Source organism: Cardiocondyla obscurior, linkage group LG08, assembly GCF_019399895.1.
Source record: "Cardiocondyla obscurior isolate alpha-2009 linkage group LG08, Cobs3.1, whole genome shotgun sequence".
Classification (NCBI taxonomy): domain Eukaryota; kingdom Metazoa; phylum Arthropoda; class Insecta; order Hymenoptera; family Formicidae; genus Cardiocondyla; species Cardiocondyla obscurior.
The window spans coordinates 7,403,318-7,430,678 of NC_091871.1; the positions used below are offsets into that span (position 1 = coordinate 7,403,318).

A 27,361-nucleotide genomic window follows, 5' to 3' on the forward strand; every position below is an offset into this window, starting at 1 on the left:
GGATTCAAAATTATTTAAATAGGAAATTGAAACAATAAGCACAAATATACTCAAGATATTGTAATAACATATATTCTATATGTATGCAGCATTTATACATAATCGATATAGCTTCATGTGTGTGTGTATAATATATATATATATATATATATATATATATATATATATATATATATATATAATAATTAATAAAATATAAGGTTCAATAAAATATTAATCGTATGTCTGGTATATTATTATCTTTCTTCATCATCGTCATCGTCAACAATTAATAGCTACTATCGTTCATTACGACCTAGTATGATCTTAATATTCTTTTATTTGTAATATGCATATTTATAGCTAGAACGATTTCAAAAGACTTATACAATATATATATGTTCGATTAGTGCTCTGAGTTTGCGATTTTTTATTCATTTAAATGTGTTTGTTAATTCACGCAGCAAAATGTCTCTATAACCAATTGTCATTTCGATGTTGCGTCTCGGCGTACGCTGAAATGTTCCAATTAAGATCTCTGTAAAATGAACAAAAGCCACGCTAACGAACTGATTTTCCTCTCAAACGACCGTGATCGCCTGAAAATGCAGCGCGCGAATCAATTGATAATAAATCTCAAAGTGAAAATCAATCTCAGAAAAGAGGCTATCAAATAATTTCAATATAATATATTCTCTTTTATTTCAGAATCATATAATTATATTTATTTTTTACGCATATTCTCGCATACGCATGATACTCTCGGACGTTCGACTCGTCTCGATCGTCTCGTTATTCTCTCCTTTTAGATTCGTAATGATTTATCGCGATACATTTCTTAAGCTAAATGGAACATTGAAGCTGCCGTCGATCCATCCAGTAATTATTTCTTAAAGCGAATTTCTTTATAACGGGCATTATTGTTTACAGAGAACCGCAGAAGCGAGACGATATACACGTGATGACGTTACTCTTGCGACTTCGATCTAGATGTACAACATGCTTTTTTAAGGTAAGTGGCTTTTTTCTACATTTTTCTTTTTTTTTTCATTTTTCTTTTTTTTTGTTTTTTACAAACAACACAAAAGTTTAAATGGCATCGCGAAGGTATCCGAAGAGTACGCCGACTCTTTCTACCGTATAAACTTTTGTATTGCTTTGATTGACATACATAGAAGATATGTAAGGCAGTACTTGAAAGAAGCTTTCGCGTGAATCACATGTGCCGATGTTACATATCAAAATGTCGACGCAAACTTAAGGAAAACGCTCGTGCGCGCGTCTGAAAAAACCAAAACACTGCGACACGTACTTATGACATACATTTAGAAAATACCATTGATGACGAGAGTGATTTTCGTAACGAGCAGAAATTGCGAGACGACATATTATAAAAACGATTTCTTTTTACTCGACCATAGTCGGTTAGCGGTACAAGAAAAAAAAAGATACATAATAAATAATTTCGTTACACCATATACGCGTCGTTAACCCTCTCATGCATTTGGCCCTAGTACGGACAGACAAACATACCTCGATGACAATTAAAAGACGACCAAATTATTATATCTTATACTCTTTCGAGCTGCGCGTCCTCATTTGAGGTCTTTGAGATTTCCGAAACGACGAAAATCACAATATCGGAAGCCGAAAATCTATCCGCGTATCCCTACAAAATAGAAAAAAAAAGGAATAAAAAAAAGATCTGAACTATGGTTAATTAAAAAAAAAAAAATATATATATATAGATATATTCCGCATCACACTTTTTCAGTTATTCACGCGCTACTTCATAACGAAAGCGTCTCTATTTTGTACAAATATAGAACATTTGGCATGTTACGAGTACAAAATTAGCTCGTGGTTGTCCTTTAAAAAAGATCCTTGAACCGTATATATTGTTATATGTATATTGACCTCAAATAGGGAGATTCTTATATTTCCACGATCGTGGCGGCGATCGCTGAAAGTTAAAAAGAGGTGTGAGTATTCAGAGTAGGTACGTTTATTGCGAGAAGTAGATTGCGAACGCGTCGCGCGTTCTTCCTGCCTCGAAAGATCTCGGGAGGAATCATTGGTGCATGAGAAAGTTCAACGATTCGACGATTCGCGATATGTCGTGGGCTCTCACGTTCTTGGCGAGCTTGGTGTTTCTTTCTGTGCGAGTCGCATGAAAATCATGAAATAATTCTACATCTACGCGAATGGTATACACGCAGGGAGATGGGGCGGGAATGTCTGTCGCGTGGATCGCGAGAGAAATCCTCAGTCTCGCATCTCTCCGCGAAACTCGATAACGACGCGGGAGGCTGTCGATTCAAACACTCGTGCTGACCTTCGCATAGATTTTATTACGAAAATTTGCGATAATGATTCTTAGCGTTAAGACATAGGGACAGTTCGCCGGAAAGATATAAAGTGTCTCCTTTTCGTCTTTGTACAACGAAACTAATCGTAATCTAGTCCAGAACACTCGTCCGCCGAGACTTGTGCTCGTGAATATCTTCGACGCTCGGAGGTTGCGCCGCGAGACTCGGCGAATTACTTCGTTAAACAATAAAACGATCGTCGAGCAAAATTAACCGTTAAACGGCGGCAAATATTCTATTGTCACCATCGTTAAGTGCTACCAGCGATGTAATTTTCGCAAAAGATAACAATTGCGCTGAGAGAAATCGATGCCAGATCGTACCGCAAGACAAGACTCCCGATCCGCTAAATTTTATTCTAAAGAAACGCTCGAGTCTTCTTCTCTGTTATTTTTTTTTATTTTTATTTTTATTTATTTTTTTTTTAAATATTTTTAAATATTTTGTTCGAATATAAAAACACGCTTCTTCGCGTATTGGCGAATCTTTCCGATTTAAATATTCTGCAAAGAATTTCAAAAGGCTGTAAATTTCACGAGAAAGAGATCGGAGGTTCAATCTCGTGGCACGAATCTCTTGTTAAGTTCCCGCGATCCTAAGTATTAATCGCAATTAACTAACTAATTAATAACTATCAATCTGCGCGCATTGCACGTACGGCGAAAGAAATATGAAATATGGGGTTTCTAAGGAGCTTGCGCGACCACTTTACACCGCAATGCACTACTCTGCGCTTATATACATGGATATCACGCCCTTAGCTGTGTGTACGTACGTTCTCTATTATTTTTTTAATAACGGCGGTGCAATTATGCAGTTCCCCGGCCTACGGCCGGCTACAGTGATAAGCTACATGCTACCGGCTTAATCTTAACGCGCCGGAAAACGCCAGAGTTTCTCCGCAGAAGGCAATTTACAGCGTTACATTCTTCTCTTCTACATTTATTCCTCTATTCGGTTAACATGCTGTGGCGCTACTAAAGTTCTTAAACGAAGCCGACGGTGGTTACTCGTCGCGAGACAGACGTCGCTAGATTGCAAGGGATATAGGCATCTGCGGAACGACTCCTTCCGAGAACCATCCGCGCCGAATCGTCCTCGACACGGGGGTCGTTTTCTCTCTCTCGGTGTCGCACGCGATTTTATTCTCTCCGCGCGCAATTAACGCGATCGTAATTAGCGGCGACGCGCGGCCGCCGCTCGGATCACTTTGCGCGAAATCGAAACAGGAAATTTCGACGAGCGAATAAAATACAAAGATTCGGCAGTACAATGATCTTGGGGAACGGACGTCGCCGTTAGCAAAAGCACGGCCGCGATGCGTTTTATTTGCGCCTACGTTGAGAAAAAGGTATACAGCTGCTTTTGGAGCCGACCACGGTTTTATATTTCCAACGATAAATATGACTGACACGGTCACATTCATCGTTAAAAGTATATCGTAGCATTATGGTCGGATTAAAAAGTAATTGTATTTCTCTTCCAGCGTACTCTCCCCGTGAGGAGCGACGTTTGATTTAACCGCGAGATTTAGCATCCGCGAGAACGCATTTAACGCGGCGAGCGATCTCAGCTGCGTGCTTGCGCGCCTTTGTAAATTGCATAGAAATTGTCTACGAAAGAGGTTGCAATGTCGGTAAACCGCGATCGCCGTTAAAACTATGTGCACAAGAATGAATCCCGGCGAACGTGCCGTATAGGGTAACTAGGCATTACAATGCCAAGGCTTGGATTTATAGCTGTTAATTATCGGCTGCGAACCTCAGCGCTGAGCTGTTACGAGCAAACAATCAGATACTCTTACGATAATATGGCACATGACGACGGGCCAATGATTACACAATCACCGTCAGGCGTTGTATGAAAAGAGATAAATTTTTATTCTCTTATCGAGTCAATAAAAAAAAAAGATTCCAATTCACAAGTACAACCTTTAAACGCTTTTCAAAGCTTAAAATACTCAGATTTCTTATTTAAAAATAATTTACAATAATTTTAAAAAGTATATTTAACAACTATAATCCAGCTGAAGCCAGTCGTAAACTCCTATACGAGTAGTTCCACCCGGGATTATCGAGCTACCGCAGTTCAGAGGGCGTTTTAAATATCTTCTCGCGTAAAACGGGTTGTTCGGGTCGACTATACAGTATGTACAGCATCTATTGTAAAGATTTACGCGATGAGAGAATGAAGCTGCGATTATGTCGCATTATATCGCGTGAGCACCCGAGGTACATCCAACAAGGGTAAACTATCTTTTAGTGATATCTGCGCTCGACGGATCAAGTCCATCGTGTATACATGTATTGAGCAAGAGCATTATTGCGAGCAACGCGATTTAGAAAAAAAAAAAAAATAGAAAATATAGAGATAAATGTGAATCATAAAAATGGATCGAATCACCTGGATCCACTCCGTCAGACCCGTCGTTTACTCGAACAACAAGAAACTCGACGGGTCCGAAACTGAATTTTTCATGCTCTCGTAATGCTCCGTCGGAACAAAAGTCAAAATACAATTAACAACCGCATAAATCCTTCGTCGCATCCTCGTTTTGCTCTCACGCGTTTTTTTTTTTTTGTCTCCTTAAACTAAGCCCCTCGACTTTTCTCATCCCTGCATTTATGGGACGAAAAAAACGAGCGTAGATTTTGCTGCGTAAATAAATAAAATAGGTTCTCCGAGAGGCGAGAACGACGGTCAAGGCTCCCGTTCTCTCAACCGCTACGAATTGCGACGTTAGAAACGCGCGATAAAACTCTTTGAATAATGCACTTAGGCAAACGGGCGTACAAAATTGCACTGAGAATGTTTAATTAAAAATTAAAAAATTAATCTTCAGTCGGTGAATTAAGTTTACGGCGATAGTCGCGCGCGTCACAATTGTCTCGCGAGAACCTCGGGGTGTTCGCTCTGACGCGTCTGCGAAAGAGCAGACTCTACGAGAACAGAGAAGAGACGTATACATACAAATGAGATGAATCAATAATTATACGGAGGTACGGTTTTGTTAGATACCTTTATTACGATGTCTTAACGATAAACTTTATACACTCAAACGTAATTAACGTGTTGCATCGTAATTTCTTTTCTCAGTCAGATACGTTAGAATAATTCGAGTGTCAAATAATGCGACATAATCGCAGCGTTATAATTACACGCATTATCGATAAATAGAAGCTTGCTTGCAGCAATTATACGGATATGAGAGTGTTAGAGTCGCTGGTTGCACGTCTCGCGAGATTGCTCCGATCTCTCGCGGTCTACTCGATGTGTCTAGATCACTCCGAACGCATGATCCGTCCTGCGTGTTACCCTTTTTAACGCGGGGCGACATATTAACAGTTGACCTAACGTAATATTAATAAAGATTTCGCGCTTTAACAATTACGTAACGTACAGTGAGTGACGCTAATCATTGTGTTAAGGGTTAAGATAAAGATGACGACGACGATGGATGCAATAATAATTAATAAAAATTAATAATAATCATATAATATATAATATATAATATATAATATAATATTAATAATAATAATAATAATAATAATAATGTCTTCGCGCGCGTTGTACGGCCGGTCGGGCGATACGTGAATCCGGGAACATACACTTTTACATAAAACGCATGAGGCGCGAGGAAACCGATCGGAGTCCTTCACTTTACTCGTCCCAGAATAAAAGTAAAGAACTCCGATTGATTTCCTCGTGCCTCGTGTATTGTGTGTTATGCAAAAATGCGCGCTCGAGCTATGAGCCTGTTGAGCTACCGATCTCTGAAAAAGATCCACCTTTCGTGGAACGCTCGTGACCTGCGGCCGCGTGCGGCAGATTTTACCGTTCGCGTCGCCAACAATTTTCTTCACGGTACAATCTGACGTACTGCGACACCGTTTCCGCCCCGGCAACACGGCTCGGCCGTACACATCGTGTGAGAAAAGAAAAAAAAAAAAAAAAAAAAATTACACTTTATTAAATCGATATGAGATCCGTTTTGGTATGATAAATCCCGGCCATTAGCTCTTTCTAACCCGCAACACAATTCTTCTTCCGGTATCTCTACGTGCTGGACAGAGCTCAGTATCGGTTTAATCAACCGAGGCGATCGTGTCGCGGACCGACGGAGTCTCTCCCTCCGCACCCGCCGAATAACGGGACTACCCCCTTTCGTCCTTTCCCTCGGCCGCACGATCGCTCGCATAACGACTGGCCCGCCCGTCGAATCGATCGAAAGCCCGATCTTGTTTCTGATTGAATCGGGGAATTTGCGATTGCCGCAAAACGTAATGCGGCAACCGGCTTTCAAAGAGAGAAAGAGAGAGAGATAGAGAGAGGGGGGGATGCTGAGAGAGATGCTGGTTTTCCGGACCCGAGCTCGGCGCACCCGTTCGTTCTCCGCGAACGTGGACGTGCCTCGCTTGTCGATCGATCGGTGATAAATCCCGTCCTGAGCGACGCGACTAGCATCCGAGCGCAACGATCAAATAGTTTCGGACGACGATGAGCGATCGCGTCATTCGCCGCTGACGGGGAATCATCTGATTTAGGCTACGCGGCGGATATCAACGGATTCTTGAGAGATAGTCGGGTCGCCGATCGAGCCCCTCGGGGTATTCGCTAAATGTATATTACACGGTGTCCCGAATCGCCGCGACGATTCGCCGTCGCGGCGGGAGCTTTAACTAAGTAATTATTGACATTAACATCGCGAGAGAGATACATATTACTTTGTAACGTTCGGTGTTCGTCAGTCAGCTCGTCTAGGTCGAAGCGACGGATAAACGGCGGATCGTTCGCCGCCGAGACGAAAGAGGAAAAAGGAAAAAAAAAAGGGAGAATCGCGTCTCGGTCGCTTCGAGCAGGACGACTGGGGGTGTATGTTGTACGATCGTATGAAATTAACTTGAGGTATCTTTAAGTCTGTAAAGCTTTCGTTACGAATGTTTGAAACTCAGTTTCTTCCCACCCTCCCATACCTCGCGTTGTCGAATTCCCGTCGTTTGTCCCTTTGCGAAAAACTCGAAGCTCATTCCTTTGCGAAGAGCTCGTTCCTTTTCTCGATTTCTTTTTTTTTTTTTTCTTTTCTTTTAACGCGAGGGTGAGAACAGAATCAGAGAATATTTGGCATACGTAATGGCACAATTTAACAAACTTGTACTCGTTGACATTCGCGAAGTGCCATCCTCTCGTGGACAACGTAGTGTCCGCCAAAATTCTCTTGAGCGCGATACTCCTGCCGAGCGACGCTTCGATCCTGGCACGCGATCCGTCCGTTTCGCGTCATCGTACAGATTAGGGATCAACAATAAATCATACGAATTTCTAAGAGTTCATCGAGAATTTATTGCTGCGTGTGTCGTGTGGTTGTGTGCCGTGTGCTCGCGACGACAGACACGATCCCGCATGGCGAATTCGCGCATCGCGCCTGGCTAAACGGAGTCGGAAGCTTAGACGATCAGCGAAAAAAGCTGGAATTGTTACCATCGCGGAAAACGTTAAACGGACGCAAAGCCTTTCCTTAGCGCCGCGCGTTCAACCGATTTCTCGTTTCCTGAAAATTCGCCCGATGTAACACATTCGGCGTCACGTACGTCTTCGCACCGTGCCTCTAACCACTGGCTGAAAGGTTCGAAATTGTTATACTTTTATTTCCTGGCTATTCCAATTCTAATTCTATCAGTTTGGTAATCCGTTCTTTATCTATTCACGCTTCAATTCGTGCACGCGTAAGACCGTTATCAAGCGCTCCTCCCCTCAACCACGTATTGATATATTCCGAATTGTCTAACGTGAGATACGAAGCTATACTTGTCGCTGATTGCGCTCGGAGACGCGAACGAAAATATAAGCCCGAAAATGCCGTAATTTAAATAAAACTTAGTCATCTTAAAAAAGATTCTAACGCAATAATTGTATACGAAACTTATAGTCTTTCAAAAGTGACACTTTAAAAAGTACTTAACGTTCCAAAGCCTTGTAAGGTTTTTGAAAATAATTTCTCTTCGGTATGAAAAGTTTCAATGTTACCGCCGCACTGTTTAACACTGTTATACATACAGATTGCATAGAATAAAATAATGGCAGAAAAAGATCGCGTTAATAATTAATAAGAAGTATTAAGTAATAATATCACCCTTTAGCAGTTTTCGTTTGCGTATTGTCTTCGGTAAATTGTAGCTGCATGATCAAGCATAACAATTTTGACAGCAGTAAAGAATCTACGTGGACGGCAATTACTTTCTATGCTATCTGTAATAATTGTTTGCTGTTTAATTTCAAAAGTACTGTGCAATGATTCTCTACGTTATCGTAAACGCGATGTAAAAAATTCACTATGATCAAATTGTCAACAGTACTATAATCTGATTTTATTATTCGAGTGCAGTTCTTTCACCAAGTTTTGATAGACGAAATTCGGTACAATTCGTACAGGTCGGTGGTCTTGCAACACCCGGGGTTCGTCATAAAATTTAATTACGGGAAGAGAGAAATTTTGTTCCTGTGCGACGACAACATTGCGTTAAATAACGACCGTCACTAGCATTCCTTTAAAAAAGATTACGATTTCTCTTTGGAAAATACGGCTACAGTAATATTGATAAAAAGTCGTTGATAAAACGTCGAGAAATACTGACAACGCAATGCCTGTAGTTTTGAACACAAAGATAATCCGATATCTTTTTTTTTTTTCTTTCTTTCAAGAATTATTAATCTCTTTCCGAGTTATACTCTCGAATCATTGAATTTTTAAATTCGACAGAATTGACGCATATTATGCTAATAAAATCTAAATCCCGTGTCGTGATTATTAATAAACAACAGTGATATAACTAATTCTTAATACATTAAGTTCAGTAATTATAAAAAAACGAGGGGCGCTATACAAGATAATACACGTAATATACAAGACATAATATACAAGGATATAATTATACTAAATATACAAGATAACCATACTAACGTACGAACAACGATCGGGAAATTGGAAGAAACTTTTCATCGGTGAGCGTCGCTTTTTAACGTGTTTTTTTATATTTAATGTAGATAATATAACGTACATTGCGACGTCTCATCCTCTTTCTTCCGTTAAATATGAAATACTTTTGTCATTTATTGCATTAAAACCTTAATGCTTCTGACTCCTCACGGCAATCATTGCATTAATATTAAAAAAAAAAAAAAGAAAAACAAAAAAAATAGATAAAACCTTTTGATATTGCACATGAAAATAATTCTTTTACTTTCTACGCACACAAATCATAATCATATTGCTAAAATTTAAATGCACAATTTTTTTTTTATAAATAACGATTCATTAAAAATTTTTTTTAAAATATTAAAATAATTCTTTCCACGAAAATAATTGACCAACCTTTGCATAATATTTTACAAAAAATAAAACGCTTTGCAAATATGCAAAAATGGTCGTATGTGACTTTAAATAAAATTTGCATTTGATTTTTGACATAATTGAGCTGATTACGATAAAAAGTCAGAAGTCATTAATGTATAATTCTCTTCGGTCACGACGCTTACTTGCAAAATTTGTTTTATCAAATTTGTCAATATATAAAACTTGCAAGTGTCCATTCGTTATCGCTACATTAGAAAAATTATCGAGATCAAACGAATATTTCGAAATAATCGATTCGAGTGGATAAATCGTTCCGCGAATGGGCTAAAGCGAAAAAGGAGTATAAGAAATGACGTAGATCAGACTACACAAATGTGATGCCACGATTTTTCGCGCTCGCGATGCACATGTATGCATGTAAGTGCACGCGTGTATTCAATGGATTCGTGTGAGTGATTTGGAGTAAAACCTTCATTAAATATTAGATCGATCGATTCAACTGCGTAGCCCTACCTCAATACGCGCGTGCAACTCCTTTGTTGGCGAACACGGTCTTAGGTCGTCAGAAGACTAACAAAACTAAGCCCGATATACGACGACGCAAGTCGTACAATATATAGTGCCTCTTTAACGCGCGAAAGAGAGGCTTGAACAATAATTTGTCGAATTAATTATCTGGCAGTATAATTGGTGTATAAAATTTTGGTTTCTTTTTTTTTTTCTTTTTTTTTTTGTTTTCTTTTTTATCTTTCCTTCTCTCATTTCTTCACACGCCTTTGCGCTCTCTTGCTCGATTCGCGGCAGATCCAATAAATTTAGATACAATATCACAATTAGCAGCTCTGTTTCACGCGAGATTTACCAATCTTGCTCGTCCGCATTCGTTTAGCGTTGAACATCGGTCAGACCGAGCACCGATTTCGGTCTTCCCTTCGTCCGTTAGATACGATCGTTCGTTCCTCAGGAATCGATCGAACGATGTCCCTGAGGATCGATTCGATGCCTTTAATTCCATCATTGTCGAGAGCGCATTAACGTTCGCGCTCTTGACGGAAGAAGGAAGATCTATTGCAATGACCTAAGAGACGGTTCGAGAAATCAGCACTTCGAAGGACATGCGTGTTCGTTCTGAGTGCAAGTGCGTATCTCATTCGTACCGAACCAAAAGGTTCTCTTTGTCAGACGGAGTGGGAGCGAGCGAGTGTAGCCGTCTGAAGTCGCACGTCGCTCCTCCGCACGTCAATTATTTACTATCTATTAATCGAAAAGTCCCTCATTACGACTAAGGGACCCGGTCGGAGTTTGCCAAGTGCAAAACACGAACGGGCGGAAATCGTTGAAATAAATATTACGTCGTTAGCTTCCTCTATGAGCACTAAGATGTTATGTCGTGCACGGATATCGGCCCTACAGAGCTCCTCGCCAATCATATAATTGCGGAGTAACGTTTCTTTCCAAAACTCGCGCGTGCCGCCTTGACGATGGGAAATAGAGAGGCGAGATAGAGCTTGCTGCTTTTACGAGCCTTGCGCTTTACTTCTTCGTGAAAGATTTCCGGTCCCCCTATACTGGAATTATTCGTGAGACAACACCTTTTGCTACAACCGGCGATAATTGGCGGTTTTGCGTCTCGTACCCCGTGTACGGGAGCTCGTTTTTTTTTTTTTTCTCAACGCCGCGTCTTCGACGATGATTGGCATTTGGCAGTTGATGTTAACGTTCAACGTAGCATTGGCAAACTCTGGGGTCGACTTGACAAGGGTTTCCGCCCACGGACGTACGAACGGGGCGGACGCTTGGCCTATTCGCTGCAGAAACGAGTGCAAGCCTTTTTCCACCTGCACTGAGTGCACCAGAGGTCGCGTGAATCCATACCGTAGATCTTGCGACACTTCTTAACGTCGCTACGAGTTCGCCGCGGGGAGGACGGCTTGCCCGTAGACGCTGTCATGTTCTGCTGACACGCCTGCAACGGCCGTGGGGACAGTTTGATGTGTTTGTTGGGCGTACCCTGAAACGAAAAGAGATATATTTAGTCCTAGGTCCACACTTTTCGCGGGCACCCCCGCTTTTCCGCTCCGCGTTCACTTACCGGAGATTGCGAGATCGTAAACGTGTTGCTCGGCTCTCTTACACCGACTATTACATTCTCGATGTAGTTACTCGCGGCAGGAGCTGCCTCGAGGCGAAGCTGCTTCTGATACTCAGGATCCTCGTGCGGTGGTCTCGCCATGTCCCGGTGAGACATCGTGGGAGGTGAGCTCATATGATCCACGGCAACTTCTTGATAATAGAATTCCTCTTCGTGAACGGACATATCGTCCTCGCTGTCACATCCTTTGGACTTCTTTGGACTGTAAAACGAAAACAGTCTCAGTTCGCTTTCAAGTTCTGCCTTCCTTCTTCTATACAACTTGCAATAGAATATTTCAATCCGTTATTTCTTTCTTATTAATCGTCGAATAAGCATCCCGACGTTAATTTTAGGCGTCAATAATATCCGTAACTTTAGCCTTATATTACTTATTAATATTTCATTTTTCAAAGCGACTCGACTATTTCGCTGTAGTCTCATTTTGCCGTAACGCGTCTTACGCGGCACGTATATTACGTCTAAAATACTAGCTTACCCCAGATGTGACTGGCGCACATGTTCCTCAATAAGCGCGACGGTCGCTTTGATTTCCAGGCAGCCCGGCCAAGTGCACTTGAAGACCACTTCCGCGTTCGCCTGAAAACAAAAAGATGACAGCTGTTAACGATTATTGACGCGACGCCGATTGAAACTCGACGGGGCTCGGCATACCTGAGAGAATCTTCGCAAAGGGAAAAACAGGTAACGAACTGCGATTTACTTCGGCAAATAATCCGTCCTACGTCGTTCCGTCACGCGACAATCGACGCATCGCGATATAACAGGACGCGTCCCGGTGGCAGAATTATTTCAACTAATTGAATCTGAATTATATCGGAATCTCACGCGAAAAGATAATACAGTTTTATCCCCAGTCATAATTTTATAATATTTTTAAACGATAAATATGATCGAGAAATATTTGTGGCGAAGAGAGTCGCGCAGGGTCGATCGTAATCGAATAAAATTCTGAACGAAAGCGCGTCGGCGTGTCGAGAACGTCGAGCGCGTTGCTGAAGGAAGGCGACCTGCGTTTTTAATTTCCATTGAACGAAGCCGTTGCGCGCGATCAGGTGAGATGAGCCGTTTCGCCGGTTTGTAAGAAGCCGAGCGTCTTAAGACGGCTCCGCGTCGAAGTCACGCCAGGCCGTGCCGGATAGGAAAATCGATGCCGTGCGGCCGCGCCGCGCGCACGTTTCTTTGTTTACATCGGCCGGCCGGCAGCGGAGGCGCCGTGCCGCGCCGGTCAGACGGATGCACGGTCACGTGGTATTGATCGCGGAGAGCGAGGAACACAAGCCCACGCGGTCCGCGACGATCGCGTGCTCGGGAGCGGAGGACGGCGACGCGAACGCGGAACCGGGGTTTCTCGCTCGCGAGAGATATCCTCGGCGTAATCGTCTTCCGTCCGACGATTACCTGGACGCCTCTCGTCCTCGAGATCCGACGGATAGAATGACGATCGCAGACGGGAGTATAACGTTCGCAAACGAGTTCAGGCTCTCGATTAGCTAGCATTTTCAGCGAGTTCAAACGTGAAACACGGTCGCTTGAAAGGATTATCGAATTCGCTTTCGGATTTTCGACGTTGAGGGGACACGAAAGTATTATATTTCTCCGCGTATTTATAGCGACGCGCGACGAAAATCGATCGTCGCCGGTGTCCGACGGTTCGTGAATTTTGCGGAGGACGCCGACGCGACGATGACACCATCCGGACGCGGCTGATCACTTGTTAACAGTCCCACGATCGTTCCGGGCGCACGCGACGCGCAGTAGCGTTTTTCAACGTAACGAGGAGGACAATCACGCGCTCGTTAGCGCGCCGCGGTGAAGGATGCCTCTTCAAAGCATTCCGGATTAATAAGCCGTCGGACTGCGGCGAAAATAATTTCTTTAAGTGCGCATTCGCGCGATAACACGTCGCCGGGTCGCGCGGCCCGGCTAATGAGCGTATGAATATTTACGAGTGACTTTAACGACTGCACTTAAGACACGATCTCGGAAAACTACGCCGCGCCGCCACCGATCGCTTCCCTCAATTTTGCGCGGCTCAGCTTACTACGCGCCATTAACGCTCGCCTCTTTCGATTCTCACGCGGTATACCGGGTGGCGGGACGACAACGACGCAAAAGGAACGAGACCGGACTGATAAGTATCGACGCCCCGCGTGATAAGCGAGATCGCGCTGCTCGGGGCGCGAGAGGGACGGGACGCGCGTCTACCTCGGCGAGCTTTAAGGGCTTCGCCGGTGCAGTGACATCAGCTCCGAAACGGTACACCGGGGAGATACGCCGGGGTGCGCGATATATCGGGTGACGCGAGGTAATCGGGCGACGCGCAGCGTGGCGTGAAAAACGCGTCCCGACGCGCGTCCGAAAAAACAAAAAAAAAAACAAAAGGACCGAGGGCCTGTCGTTGCTCGCAAAAACGCTCCGGTAGATTTCGGGGATTTCTTTGCGTCGTTCTACGTGACATCATCTTCGAAACGGGACACCCGCCGGGTACACACGCCGGAGCGACGTACGCGCGGCCATTGCCGAGGTCACAGACCTTCTATGCCGGTCGGTAGGCAACGCTCTCCCTTTGCCTTGCCCATGCCTCTCGGCGTTGGTTTGGCGTGCTCCGGAGAACTTCGCAGCAGTCCTTCTCCCTACTCTGCCCCGTTCCCCCCCGTCCTCCTTCGCGACCTTTAGGATACGACGCGGTAATACCGATGGCATTAGCCCAGAGGGCACCACGCGCCGGGGACCCTCGCGTGCGCGATAGCTAGAACCACCGATCGGCGCGGATCTGCTCTCTCGGATGCTCCATCCGCGCGAGGCAATGCACGAAGCACGACGATATATCTCGTAAAGTTCCCAAGTACGCGTAGGACCGTCCGCGATCATTGAGAAACTCCGTCACCGAAACTCAGCATTTATTCATATTATTCGCTGACGCGTAATTATTGCCGCGATTTAGCATTTTCGTAATTAATTGTCGCGTATACAGGGTGTCCGATAATAAAACGGGAACGTAGCGTCGTTTTCAGAGAGCGAGGCAGAGCGAGAGTCGAAGACTTGGAAGACGCGTATCAAGATTACAGACGTGCTTATTATTGTCAAATATGCTTATTAGCGAGCATTCAACGCGGCACGTCGCATTGTGCATACACGCATCGTGCGTGACGCGTAATGGAGACAGCGTGCTATCGCAGAATTCGATCGAGGGGAGAGAAGCGCTTCGAAAAAGCGTTCGAGAACCAGTCACGGACGGCGTTATTCCCGGCGCGGTCTTCTCGCGGCGTAGAACGGACGCGTAAAACGTTGCGAAAGAATTAGGGAATAAATGAGGATCTCGATCAGCTGAGGAAAGCTAGCGGGAACGTCCTATAGGATCTGCACTCAATCGCCGGCCAATTCCTGGCTCACCGTTCTCGCGCAGGCGGAAGATTGCGCGGACGAGTTCGAAGAGCTTCGACAATTTCCGTCGCGAGGCTGCAAAAAATATAGCGCTCGAACGCGGGCGGCGCGCTCGCTCGCAGCTTGCGTCGCGACGTTTTACTTTCGTCGCAATTGGCGATTTCGTAGATTTCGCGAGGCCATTTCCCGCGCGCGACGGAGCCTCGGAGAAGCGGGGAATGGGGATGAGTAAGTCAGCGCGCGGGGTTGCCGCGACGAGAGCAGGCCGACGTGGAACGGAACGTTTCGTGGGCGCATCGCGTGCGATACGACGTTGCCGGCGATAGAGATAGCTGCCGGCCCGTTGGGGATGCACACGCATCGGTCGGAGCGCGCGCACCGGGCATCCAACCCTACCAACGTGCCGAGTCCCGCGCGTCTTCTCCTCTCGTCTCTTCCCTCCACTTCTTCGAGCACTGCGCAACGGCACGCGCGCGCGCTTCCTCGCTCGCGAATTCGCTTGCGTGTGTGCGCATATGCACGAGCACGCGCGAGCGCCCGCGCGTCTCTTTCGTCAAGTTCGCCGAGAAGCGGCCGCACAAAAATTACGCACGTGTTACCCCGGCGAGGACGTCGAACGTTCGACGAGCCTTTGACGAGCGACGCGTGGAAAAATCGCTGTTAAATCGTTTCGAAAAACGGAGAACGCGATGCCGGAGGAACGGGCGGCAGGCGTGATTCGCCCCGGAGGAATGCGCCGGACGAGTCAACGCCCCGAAGTTCGTTAGAGTGAATGGAGCCACTCGTGCATGGCCCCGCTTCTTTCGCGCGAAGGTTTCCCGAAAAGTTTGCGATTCTATTTTCACGCGGTTCGATTCTATCGTCGATGCATCCGCGATTCCGCCCACCGACGCCTCGCGCCAAGGCCGCTCGCTCTTCTCGCGTTCCCGCAGATTCGCCCGGAGAGCCCGGCTTCGTCCGATTAAATTCATCGAACCGCGGTCTAATCTAAGCTGGGTTTGGGCTGCATTTATCGCGAGCAAGTTGGTCGCAACTTGCGACAGGTAACGCTCATTAGCTTCGCGTATACGACTCTGCGGTGACTGGCTGTCGCAGCCGGCTGCTTCGACTTAGCGTTGAAACGAGCCTTGCTCGCGGATTCAAACGTTTACGCGCACGGACGCGAAAATCGATTCCAAACTACGCGACAGCCCGCTTTCCACGCGGCTTTCTCCGCGCTAGTTCGTCAGCTATCACCCGAACGTCGCGGCAGGGCTGCATTTTCCTACGTCGTCATCTTTCCCACGCAATTTTCGCCCGCGAGCCGCTTCCCTCGGTCGAGTACCGCTCTATAAAAAAATTTACCGCGTTATCCGCGCTGCTTTCGTTAACTCAATGTGGAACGTAAATAGTACGTCGGTCTAAAAAAAAAAAAAAAAAAAAAGCCTCGCCGTCTTTATTCTTCCCGTTTTACTTTATACAAAAATATTTTCGCATCTAACGCAAACCTGCAGAGGTGCTCGTTTGCATTGTCTGCAAATAACGATACTCCCGATGTACCGTTCCGTGTACACATCCTGACGTCACTGGCTGCTGACTCTCAATCCCCATTTTGGGACCACGCCGCCGTTCCACGCGGCGATGGGTTTCACGGACATAGGGATGTATCACGCGGGGCGAGAGAGGAAGGAAGGAGAGAGAAAGAGAGACGGCGAACGCGCAGAAACGGGCTGGCGAGAATGAGAGAAAGAAGAGAAACGGGGAGAGAGAAAGAGAGAGAGAGAGAGAGAGAGAGTGGAGGCGAAGTCACCGGTGGGGAGTCCGGGTAACGCCCGGGAAACCAAAACAAACCGGACTTCTGTGTGTTGGCGCGTACGAAGCGCGTCGATCCGTAGCGTGTGGTGAGGGTCGGACGTTGACCCTTCGAACACACCGATGCGCCTCACGCACGCGAGTACACGGGGTATACGGGGTGGCGGGAGAAAAATCTACGGGTTTGTTGTGGGACTTTCGCGTCGCGGCGGCGGTCGGGCTGTAATAAGGGGCAGAAAATTTCAGAATATGGCCGCGTAGATGCGAGGAAACGACGCGGAGGAATCTGCCTGAGAGAACGGGAGAGAGAGAGAGAGAGAGAAAGAGAGACGAGAGGAGATGAGAACGGCGGGAAGCAGGATACGCGAGGAAAGAGAGGGAACTGACCGCGAGAAATGCGGAGCCACGTGTGACGCAGCAGGTACGACAAAGACTACGTCGCGCGGCGGGTGCACGAGAGGACTTTCGATGCAGAAAGACGCGGTAGAACGTGACGCATCGTTACGTCGCGATCAACCGTAATCGGACGGGCGCGAGCGGAATCGGTGCCGAAGGGACGCTTTGTTTTAGGACGCGATCGCGCTCGGAGCGAGAGAGGCGCGGCGAGGACCCATACGACAACGGAAAAGAGTTTTCGGCAATCGGCAGCGATCCGTGACAAACGAGAAAAGGGCGAACAAAAGCTCCGTCCCTTTTTTTCTTTTTAGTTTCATTTTTCCGGCCAAGCGACGCGGCCGTAAAACAACGCGCTGGAAAAAGCACGCTCAGCTGGGACACGTCGCGGCACGCGATTCGGTGCAATTTACAAGGAAGAGGTCGTCGACACGGACGCGGGAGAGAGACGGAGGATCGTTTCGAATGCCCACCGAGGGCACGGGCAAAGGAGGGGGGGGATATCTCGACGGTAGGTACCCCGTGAGTCACGACGGGGCACCACCGGGACGCTCGTCGCGTCCGATCTGCCGGTTTTTCGTCGCGACCGGATGACGAAATGGAAGAGGTTACTTATCTCACGAGCCTATCGGTGGTCAACTTCCATTATCTGCGTTTCGTTTTCGAAGGAATTCTGTTGGGAAGCGTACAATCTACCTAGCTTATCTTTCTCCTCGAGATAAATGAGTCACCGTGAAGCGCAGGGTATTTCGCTCGCGTCACAAAGCCGTAACACAATTTGAGGAATTGTAATTTTACTGACGTTACATCGATCCCCGGGCGATTGGTTTCTAATCTTTCCCTACGAACAAAGGTGTCTTTTTTTTTATTTTTTTATTTTTAAACAACAGCGAGGAGAGGATTTTTTTTCCTTTACCGGGTACGCAATTAAATCGGCATCGTCCGCAGTTTCCGCCTCTTATCGATATTTGCACTCCGCCAGGGCGTGCTCGAGTACTTCTTTATCTTCCTTTCCCCAAAGTACAATGGCGTCCGGGAGGCCTTTCGGCGACGACACAGACCGGTCGTGGTGCCGCTGCAACCACCGAGCGCCGGGCATTGTTGCTGCGCTCGGCCGCACAAAGGAGCAGCCTCCATATTAAGCTCGGATCCGCGTTTGTGCTCGGGCACGGATCTCTCGCCCCCGGTTAATTAGCCGCGTGGCTTTCCTCCCTCCCCCTCCCCCCGCCCGTCGTTTCAAAATGTTGAGAAAAGTTTTCGAGCGCGCTCGGTTCTCGCGACCGGCCATTGTGCGTTGGACTTTATGAAGGTCAGCGTCGTCGCTGAGAAGGCTGCTAAAGCGATGGTCGCCCGCGAGCGAGAGAATCGTACTCGTAGCTGGGCGCGAGCGAGAAGAGGAAAGGCGACGGGGCAAAGAGGTCTGCGAGAGTTGGAAGAGGACGGCGCGAACGAACTGTTGAAGCAGCGGCGCGGGAGGAAACTGGCCGCGCTTGCGCAGGCACGTTGTTTACGTCGCCGGCCTGCAGCGTGGACGGCGTCTTGCTGAAATGGTGGAGGACACCCGTTCGGCGAGGCCCCCGCGGCCGATATATGTATACGTATATACGTAGTCCCGATGGGAGAAAATGAGAGGTGACGCCGAATGAGGACGATGCACTTTGCGAGGCCTGCGAACTCCCCAGCCACCTTGAATTTTCCTAGACCGTATCGATTGCTCCGAGAAACGATGGTTATCGCGTAGGCATCGTGCGTCCTTTCTTTCGCCGTGCGTTGTTCCACGCGGATGCAACACGCGGATGCAGCACGCGGATGCAGCACGCGGAGCCGCTGCGCGTTCCGTTTACTCGACGCGCTCCATCGATTCGATTTGGTCGAATTAGAAGATACGCCTTCCGCGCCGCGATGCAATTACTTAGAAATATTTAAAACAAAAAGATCGTCGGCTGTTAGCGATCCCGGAATGGCTTTCCAAGCGGAGGCTTCAGAAAATCGCGAGTTCGGCGAAACGCGGTGAAAGGTAGAAAGCCGTGAGAGTAAGACGTGTTACATGCGACAATCGTGAAAACGATAAACGCGAAGCCAGACGTTCGGCCGTGCCTCCGAGTTGAGTAAAAATCGCTCGGCGTCACTCCTCCCCGTCCCTCCCAAACGTATCATTAACTGCGCCTTGCCGCTCGCGGGTAAATAGCAATTAAAATGGCTGCGAGCGTGTTCCGGCCGATACGCGTTAAACGGCTGGTGGAGAAAACTCAGCGAGCCTCCCAAATCGTATTATCTTTATATCGCCCTGTTCGCGAATGGCACGATTTAATTCGTGAAAGAGGAGATTGATGCGAGAAAAAAAGGAGAACGCCAGAGAGAGAGAGAGAGAGAAAGATACTTTCACGGGACACTTAAAATCCGATATCCACCGGCCGCACGCGTTTAATTTTGTCCCTCTTTTTTTTTTCCTCGCCCAAGGCCGTGTGCATCGTCGTTTATGCACACGAGGCATTCAATACCGGCCAGTTCTCGTTAAGCAATAAACCAGGACCTTCCCCGCTCGTTTTCCCTTCCCTCCGCCCGCAGCTTGTGTCGCGGAGCGGAGTTACAACCGAAAACCGGTAGTACCGTTCGGGTATTACCGGTATAGCTCAAAATACGATTTAAGTACCGGCGAGAGTCGCGGTTATTAATTTTTAATTGCGACGATACGAGTCAGGCCGCCGTTTCCGGATGCGAACGATTTCTCGACGTGATCGTGGATCAAACGTCGGCGAGGTAATCGTGAAATAAAGCGCAAGGTAAAATGGTCCCTCGTGTAGATACGTCGATTCTGATTATAGAAGAGATAGTCGCGCCCGGGCAGCGTCGATATTATGAAAATCTCGCTTAACGAATCCACGTTTGTTCTCTCGTAATTGTATATTACGCGTTGCGCTTATAACGCGCGCCAAACTAATAACGGGTTGAAGCCGTTCCCGTTCACTGATTTTGGTCGTGCCGGCCGGCGCGGCTCGATAAAACCGATTTTTTTATTTTTTTATTTTTTAAACTCCCACATGCGTGTTTACGCGAAGCGGAGAGAGAAATGTTTATTCGGGGGCCACTTATCAGCGGCGAGGCGACAAAAACGCGAGTGCGTGATGTTTCCAAACTCGGATACTCCGATCCGACGCGCCGCTCGCGTATCGGGCAGGGAAGGTTCAATAACCGACTCAAGGTCACGCGAGAGACTAATTTTATTGCGTAAAATGAAAGTCGGGGCGCGATAGCGAGCGAACTTTCGGTTATCCGGCAGCTTATCGCTCGCGCGCGCAGCAAAAATTAGTATAGGTTCGGTTGCACTCCGCGATCGCCGGCTGATTACGGTAAATTAAATTTCCTTTCCTCGGTAGACCCGCGACTCGGATCTTGGACGGCGTCTCGCATTTTATCCATTTCTTCCATCGCGACGTAAAACTTCCCCGAGAGACTACGCTATATATTTATGGTCAGTTTATTTCGCGACAGGTCTCGCGCGCTCCTCCTTTCGCAGCGTCGCGATTTCAACGAGACGTCGAGTTCGGATGGGACCGGGCTCGCATATTTCACCGTTAGTTCATCGGGTCGGGTGGCGTAACGCGGTGCCGGCAAAGTCAAGGCCGCTACTTTCGCGAATCTTCGCGCCGACGAGAACGCACGTACAGGTCCTAGTTTGCCAATCGGCCCGGCCGAGCGAAACAGGAGGCGACCATACCCTAAGACAAAATTATTCGCTTTGCGAACGTGAGTGATATCGAGCATCTCTTTCCTTCGCTTTGTTCTCTTTGCAGCCTTCTCTTATCGACGGGCAATTTGACGTCGTAAATTTTTTATTGCCGAGACACGCCACCGAGGCAAAATTCAGCGTCAATATTTGCACGTTTTCTCCATTGTAAAAGGGACATCTGCCGGTTTATTTGAATTCAATTAAAATCAATTGATCCCCGCTCAACTCACATATGCGCCGACTTGTACATTTCGTTATTATTATTTTTTAATAACCTGTCGTATATCTCGGCGCAGTTTCGGCGACGGTTTAGCCGACTTCCCCTCGCCGACCGATTTTTCTTTACTTCCGCAAAATCGCATTGCTATTTGTTACACTTTTTAGACACGGTCGCTATTCGCATTTGCGTCTCGACGCGCCGGATTACAGATCGCTTTGTGATTTTCAGCGTAACGTAACTTTCGCGGGATTGACCGTCTCTCCTCTCTCCCTCTCTCTCGTCCGCGATCGGTGAACGGCTGTGGCTCTTGCGGCGCGGCGAATCAGCTGGGCACGCACGAGCGGAGCGCGAGCGAGCGCGTCCGCTTGAGCGTGACAGCGCGATTGATTCGCCGGCACTGTCAACGGCCTTGCGGACATACCGGTTCTCCTCGGCTTACCCAAGTTGAGCAACCAAGTGGGCGAGGCCCGCACTAGGACCAGTTTACAGTTACGCACTTTGCGCGTGCATAAGAGCGACGTGTCCGCGATTCTTTTTATTATCGCCAAAAGCACGGCGTTCGGGAAGCGAACACACAAAGCGCGGACGTCCCGCGCAGTCCAAGCGACTCGAGATTTCTCGCCGTGCTAAACGATTTGAAAAGTCTCCCCGCTTATCTCGCAATCGTGCGAAACTTGACGGTTTTATCTTATTTATCGCGCCATTGCGGCACTGACATCCCGCCTGGCACCGCTTATCGATGAACCTCGCGGAAAAAAAACGAAAAAAAAAAAAAAAAAAACCGACGATCTCGTCTGTCGAATGGTTAATAAATTTCACAGATCGCGCCGCGGGCGGTTCAAGTGGCATTCGCGTTAATTTCTGGAGAGCCGTGCGACGCCGTGCATTATCGGTCGTACTTCCATCGATCGTATCGCGTGGCGGACTCGGGGGCATCGCGAGGAGATAGATGACTTTCCGACCCGAGATCGATCCGAGAGAAAGTTACCTGTCTACGCCGATGTCGAAACGGCTTATGTAAAACCCGCCTATAGCCGGCCGGCCGGCCGGCAGCCCGGAGGTTAGCCACGGTTATCTTCGAAAAAAAAAAAAAAAAAAAACTGTAGAAGAAGAGGCTCGAATTCTTCGCACCGAAATATGCGCGTTGATCCGTCGAGAGACGACGATAATCGGCCGACAATACCGCGATAACGTTGCCGTCCGTTTATCGCGAGCTTTAGGCGGTCAATAAGTGTTTGTCTCATCGTGCGGGAACGTGTCGCTCGAAGATTCCGGCTCGATCGCTCGAACGACCGGTTCCCTCAAATGCTTTAATTGCTCGAAACGCTTCCGCAGCTGGAGGTCAAGGTGGAGCACGCGGAGACGATCGATGTGATACTCGCGCGGGCGCAGAGCAGCTCGATACGCGGTCGAGCAGCAATATTTCCTTTCCTCGCGAATTGAACGACACGGCGGTCCTCCGATCGTTTCCTCGACAAGCATCGCGGAAACGCGCTCCGTCTCTTATCGCTTGAACCGCGAACGCCGAACCCAGATTGCGCGATAAAACCCGCGTCACCTTGGATTTAAAATAAATCGCGCGGCGATAGGCTCAGCTGTCACGAGGGTCTATTAATAGATACAACGTCGGGATGTCGCGCTAAATCGACGGGAATCGAGCAGGTTGCGAAGCCCATCGCCGGCGTTCCGCGAGGCATCGGAAGGATCAAATTCTCGTTAAAATAGAAGCGAATTCTCCGAGAGAGGTTGACCGAATTTCGTCACGTTACGATCGCACTCGACGAGAGAAGTGGTCTCTCCTATCCGCGTGCCGCCGGTCGACGCGCTTTTATCGTCGATCCGGCGTGCGTAAAAAAAAAAAGGACAGGACCTAGGACAACGAGCGGCACGGAGTGCCGAGCGGTACGGCCTGGCGTCTGATCCCCACCGACGGGAGTCAGCTGAAATTCGCGAACGCGCGTCCTTGACTCTCCTCCCGGCCGAAAAGTTCTAACGATGCGAGAGCGAGCGAGAGAGAAAGAGGGTCTAACATTGACGGCAATAAAGAGCTCAACGCTCCAGACGTGACGTCGCTGTAGAGAGCTAAAATAATGGAGCGTCCCGGTGTCAATGCCGCTGCAACAATTCGCTTTTTATTCCTTTGTCACGTACGCGCGACAATCTTCGCGGGATGTCCAGGTGTATCGTTAGAATTTAATATTACACGATTGACACGAATTTCGCCGCTGTTTGCTCGTCGAGTTTTTTTTTTCCCCCCCAAATTATTACACGCTCATACGCTCCGCGGACAAGTTTTCGTCAAATTCCATGTGGCGCAACTTTTTTGATAACGGCGGAACTTTCGCCGCGAGGGTCGGAGCCTAAATGGTGACGTCACAAAGGCGAGACGGAGAGAAAAAAGGGATCGATGTGGCGCCGCGAAGGGCTGCGCGGGTGGCGGAAGGAAGGCCTCGCGCCGCACGTGACGTCACGGCGTCGACAACTTTATTATCAGCCAGACGCACGTCAATCCGGCCTGTCGAAGTTCTTCGGCTCGCCGTCGGCAGCGAGTCCGCAAAGTCCGTCGAGCGGAGTGACAATTCCGTTCCACCTACCTACCTACCTACCCAATGTGCCGTCCCTCCTAATGACCTCCGTCAACTATTTATACGTGTCCCGCGCTCGATACAAGCGGTAACCGGCACGGCACGGCCGGCAACGGTATCCCGGACGGTCGATTGTGTATTTTCACCGGCTCCGTAATGCCGGGATACACGTTGGAATGCAAGTCGCGCGCGGAATCCCGAAGTTCCGCGGACGGCACGGTCGCACTTGGACGTTATCACGTTCCCCGGCTGCGAACTTCCGACGTGACACCGCAATTGCAGTTTCCCCTGCGCGAAAGCTGTTGGGCGCGATAAGAATGATCCCGAGCGCACTTTCCCGGGCGAAGTAGAACTTTACGCGAGTTTCTTTCGTAGGAAGCGCCAGCGAGCCAAATTAATTAGCATTGAGAAATGTTTAGAGTGCATATTTTTTTTATTCGTTGGTTTTAACGCGAGGGAAAGATATCTCGCGTCTCCGCGACGATAGATCGTCGTCGACGTGTATTTCGGAATTAATAAAGAGAGAAAAAAGGGGCGCGGACGTAGCCACGTTATTCGAAACTACTTTGTCAAACGGCCAGCATAATGGAGAACGATCGATATTCATATATAATGAATTGAGGATAGGGGCCTGCCGAATTAATTACGTGAGAACTGGTCCGTGCTGAAAAGTAGCCGTCCTCCTCCAGTGTCCCGTTTCTCGTTGCTAGGCTCGACTTAGTCCGCTAGAAGGGAAGGGTGCCGTTCTCTAGTTACCTAATGACAGCCACGTCAAGCAAGGTCGTCGAAACGGCAATCATCGAGGACTCTTAAAACTGTACATGAGCCGATGCGACCTTCCCAAGAACAATACATGACGTACGGCGCGTCACTTCCTCAGCGATAGCTCTTTTTTATTTCTGACCGTAACCTTGGGGCGAAGACGCTACGGCGTTATTTCTAGTCGAAAATCTCTGGCGGGACTGCGAGACGTGCCAGATCTAATGCCAGAAGTACCTCAAAACGAAAATGTCGATAAGAACGCCGGGTCGAGATAAGATTTTACCTTGCTCTCTTCGAAGAATGCGAGCACTCGGAAATAAAACCGTGCGTGCGTAGGAAATGAGCTCTCGTGCAAAATCAAGATTTTTTTTTTAATACGTCGATACTTAATTTCTTAAAAAAATTTCGATATCAAATTAAAATGGTCCCATACATGTTCCCGGGGGCGAGGGGAGGCGGGGGGATGGGGTGAGAGCGAGCGCGAGCGTACGTGCCGCGCGCTAGGTACATTCTCCCATCACTCCCACTCTCGCTCTGTCCTTTTCCAGCGGTCGCGCGAGCATACACATATTACGCACAGCACGGCAAGCACGTGTCTCCGTACCGAAATTTGCACTTCCGTTTAACGATAGCCGCCCGGCACGATAACTATCTCCTCTCGATTATTCGTGTGAGGAGAACACGTGTGAGTATATCTCCTTTCCGTGGAGTAAGTTATATCCCGCGTTTATTCTCCGTAGTAATCTTTTTCTTTCAGATGTGTTGCGTAGACTCGCGCAATTCTAATTAACAATTCGGGCTTTTGTTGCAGGTGACCAGCGCGAGGACGATGTCCAGACGATCTGAGAGGAAGGTCTACTATTCTGAGAGGAGGAGCAGGCCTCGGATAGGCATCCTGCACCGGCGGAGCAACTCTTAGGTAAGAATCAATTTTTAAAATAAAATCTTTAATAAAAAACCTTTAACTTTTTTTTATTAAATTAATTAACTGATATATCGTCATGTCTACATTAATATTTTACATTTTATGTTACAGTTACCGGCAGACTTCTTCAACTCCGCTGCATGCAGTTTGGTAAGTCGCAACATTTCTTTTTGTAATTTGGAATTGGGTGGGATTTCTTAAAAAATAGCCCGTGCGTAGCGCGCGTATAATTTCTTCTAGTCTTAATAAAATTTCGCTATCGAATTAAAATGGTACCAGACATGTTACACAAAATTTCAGCATATAAAAATTCGACTTACATCGCGAACGCAAAAAAGAAATTAGATAAATTTATTGAGTCTTTATTACAAGCGACGGAGTAATCTATCATGTTTCGAGAAGACAATCAATTACGCGTTTATATTGGCGAGAATTAATAGCGACGCGGACAAAGGAGAGAAAGATGACGACAAGCGTTTCCTACGTACGTAATACGGATGTCATGGTCGCTGACTTATGTCATGCGACGCGCCATCATGCGAACGGAGTCGCTCCGTTTGACATTTTGTCGTAAAAAATTGTTCGGCGACTACTGATAGCGACGAAGCCGGCAGCGAACCCGATGATAAATCCCGGCGGCACGTGGAGTGCCGGTCATTGTTATTACATTATTACTTTCCGCGAGCGGACCGTCAACTACGAAAATTACGGGTTTCGAATATCGGGAAGGACGCGGGAATTCGCGTAATGCACGGAGGCGGCGTCCTCTCAATTTTTATCGGAGAACATCCTATCTGCGGTGAGATATTATCAGAAATGATATAATCAGAAATCGTACTGCCAGCCGATGGCCCTGACTCCACGCGCGCGGCAGATAATATCTGCAATCTATGTAACATGAGAGTGGCGTGCACGCCACGGAGGATATACACTTCTAGCGCGAACGTTTCTAATTAATTTCACAATTTTTCTTTCCACACGGTTGTCTAAAAATTTTTCAACGGCATTGTCCACAAAAAGAAATCAAATTAATTAATAAAAAAAAAACATTTTTTTAAATGAGGCGTTGATTGTCACGACGGCAGATCACGTGCGGCCGATGCGTTCGTTTTTGCGGCGCGCGTTTGAGGATCGAGAGCGCGGAAGCGATACGCGGGAGGGTACGATTACGTCGCTCGTTGCAGTGATCCCACCCGAGCGGTTGTTGCCGGGCGCGCGGAAATATGTATGGCGAAGCATTACGGCTAACGTCAAGTTTACGCAACGCGTATTACGTAAGGCGGACGAACGTGTTAGAATACGACCCGGCCGGCCGGCCCAGAACTCGCGGGAGCACGCACGCGAACGCCGGTCGATGCGTTTAGATATACCGCCTTTTCAAGTTCATCATATCGCCCAGCGTGTCGAATATTCTCTCTTCGCCCCGCGCGAACACATGATTTGCATGATCCGCCGACAGATAACGAGAGTTAGCTTGTTACGCGATATGGATAATTCTCGCTATGAGGAACCTAATAAAAATCACGAAGAAAAACAAAGTAGAAAAAAAAATGAAAAATATCGATACGAGCCAAAGCTGTCGTTCTCGGATTTTGTATTGCAGTCGTGACTTGAGATAAGCGTAGGAATCGGTTAAACTCGCTTCCTCGCGTAAGCGCGTTTTTGTGTAAAGCTCTTTTCGTATCCGGTGAATAATGTGTGTTTACGGTCAAGACAA

At 47.4% G+C, this 27,361-nt stretch overlaps 1 protein-coding gene across 2 annotated transcripts in view; it reads right to left on the reverse strand.

Annotated features, from left to right (window-relative positions):
- Positions 1-56: 56 nt before the first annotated feature.
- Glut4ef (Glucose transporter 4 enhancer factor) overlaps positions 57-27,361 on the reverse strand; it is a 71,806-nt gene continuing 44,501 nt past the window's right edge. For both annotated transcript variants that reach the window (XM_070660957.1, XM_070660959.1), the window contains exons 6-8: positions 12,330-12,430; positions 11,792-12,053; positions 57-11,710 (exon numbers count right to left, since the gene is read on the reverse strand). In XM_070660957.1, coding sequence (XP_070517058.1) covers positions 11,501-11,710; positions 11,792-12,053; positions 12,330-12,430 — 573 coding nt within the window. In that variant the 3' untranslated portion in view covers positions 57-11,500. The remainder of the gene's footprint in view (positions 11,711-11,791; positions 12,054-12,329; positions 12,431-27,361) is intronic.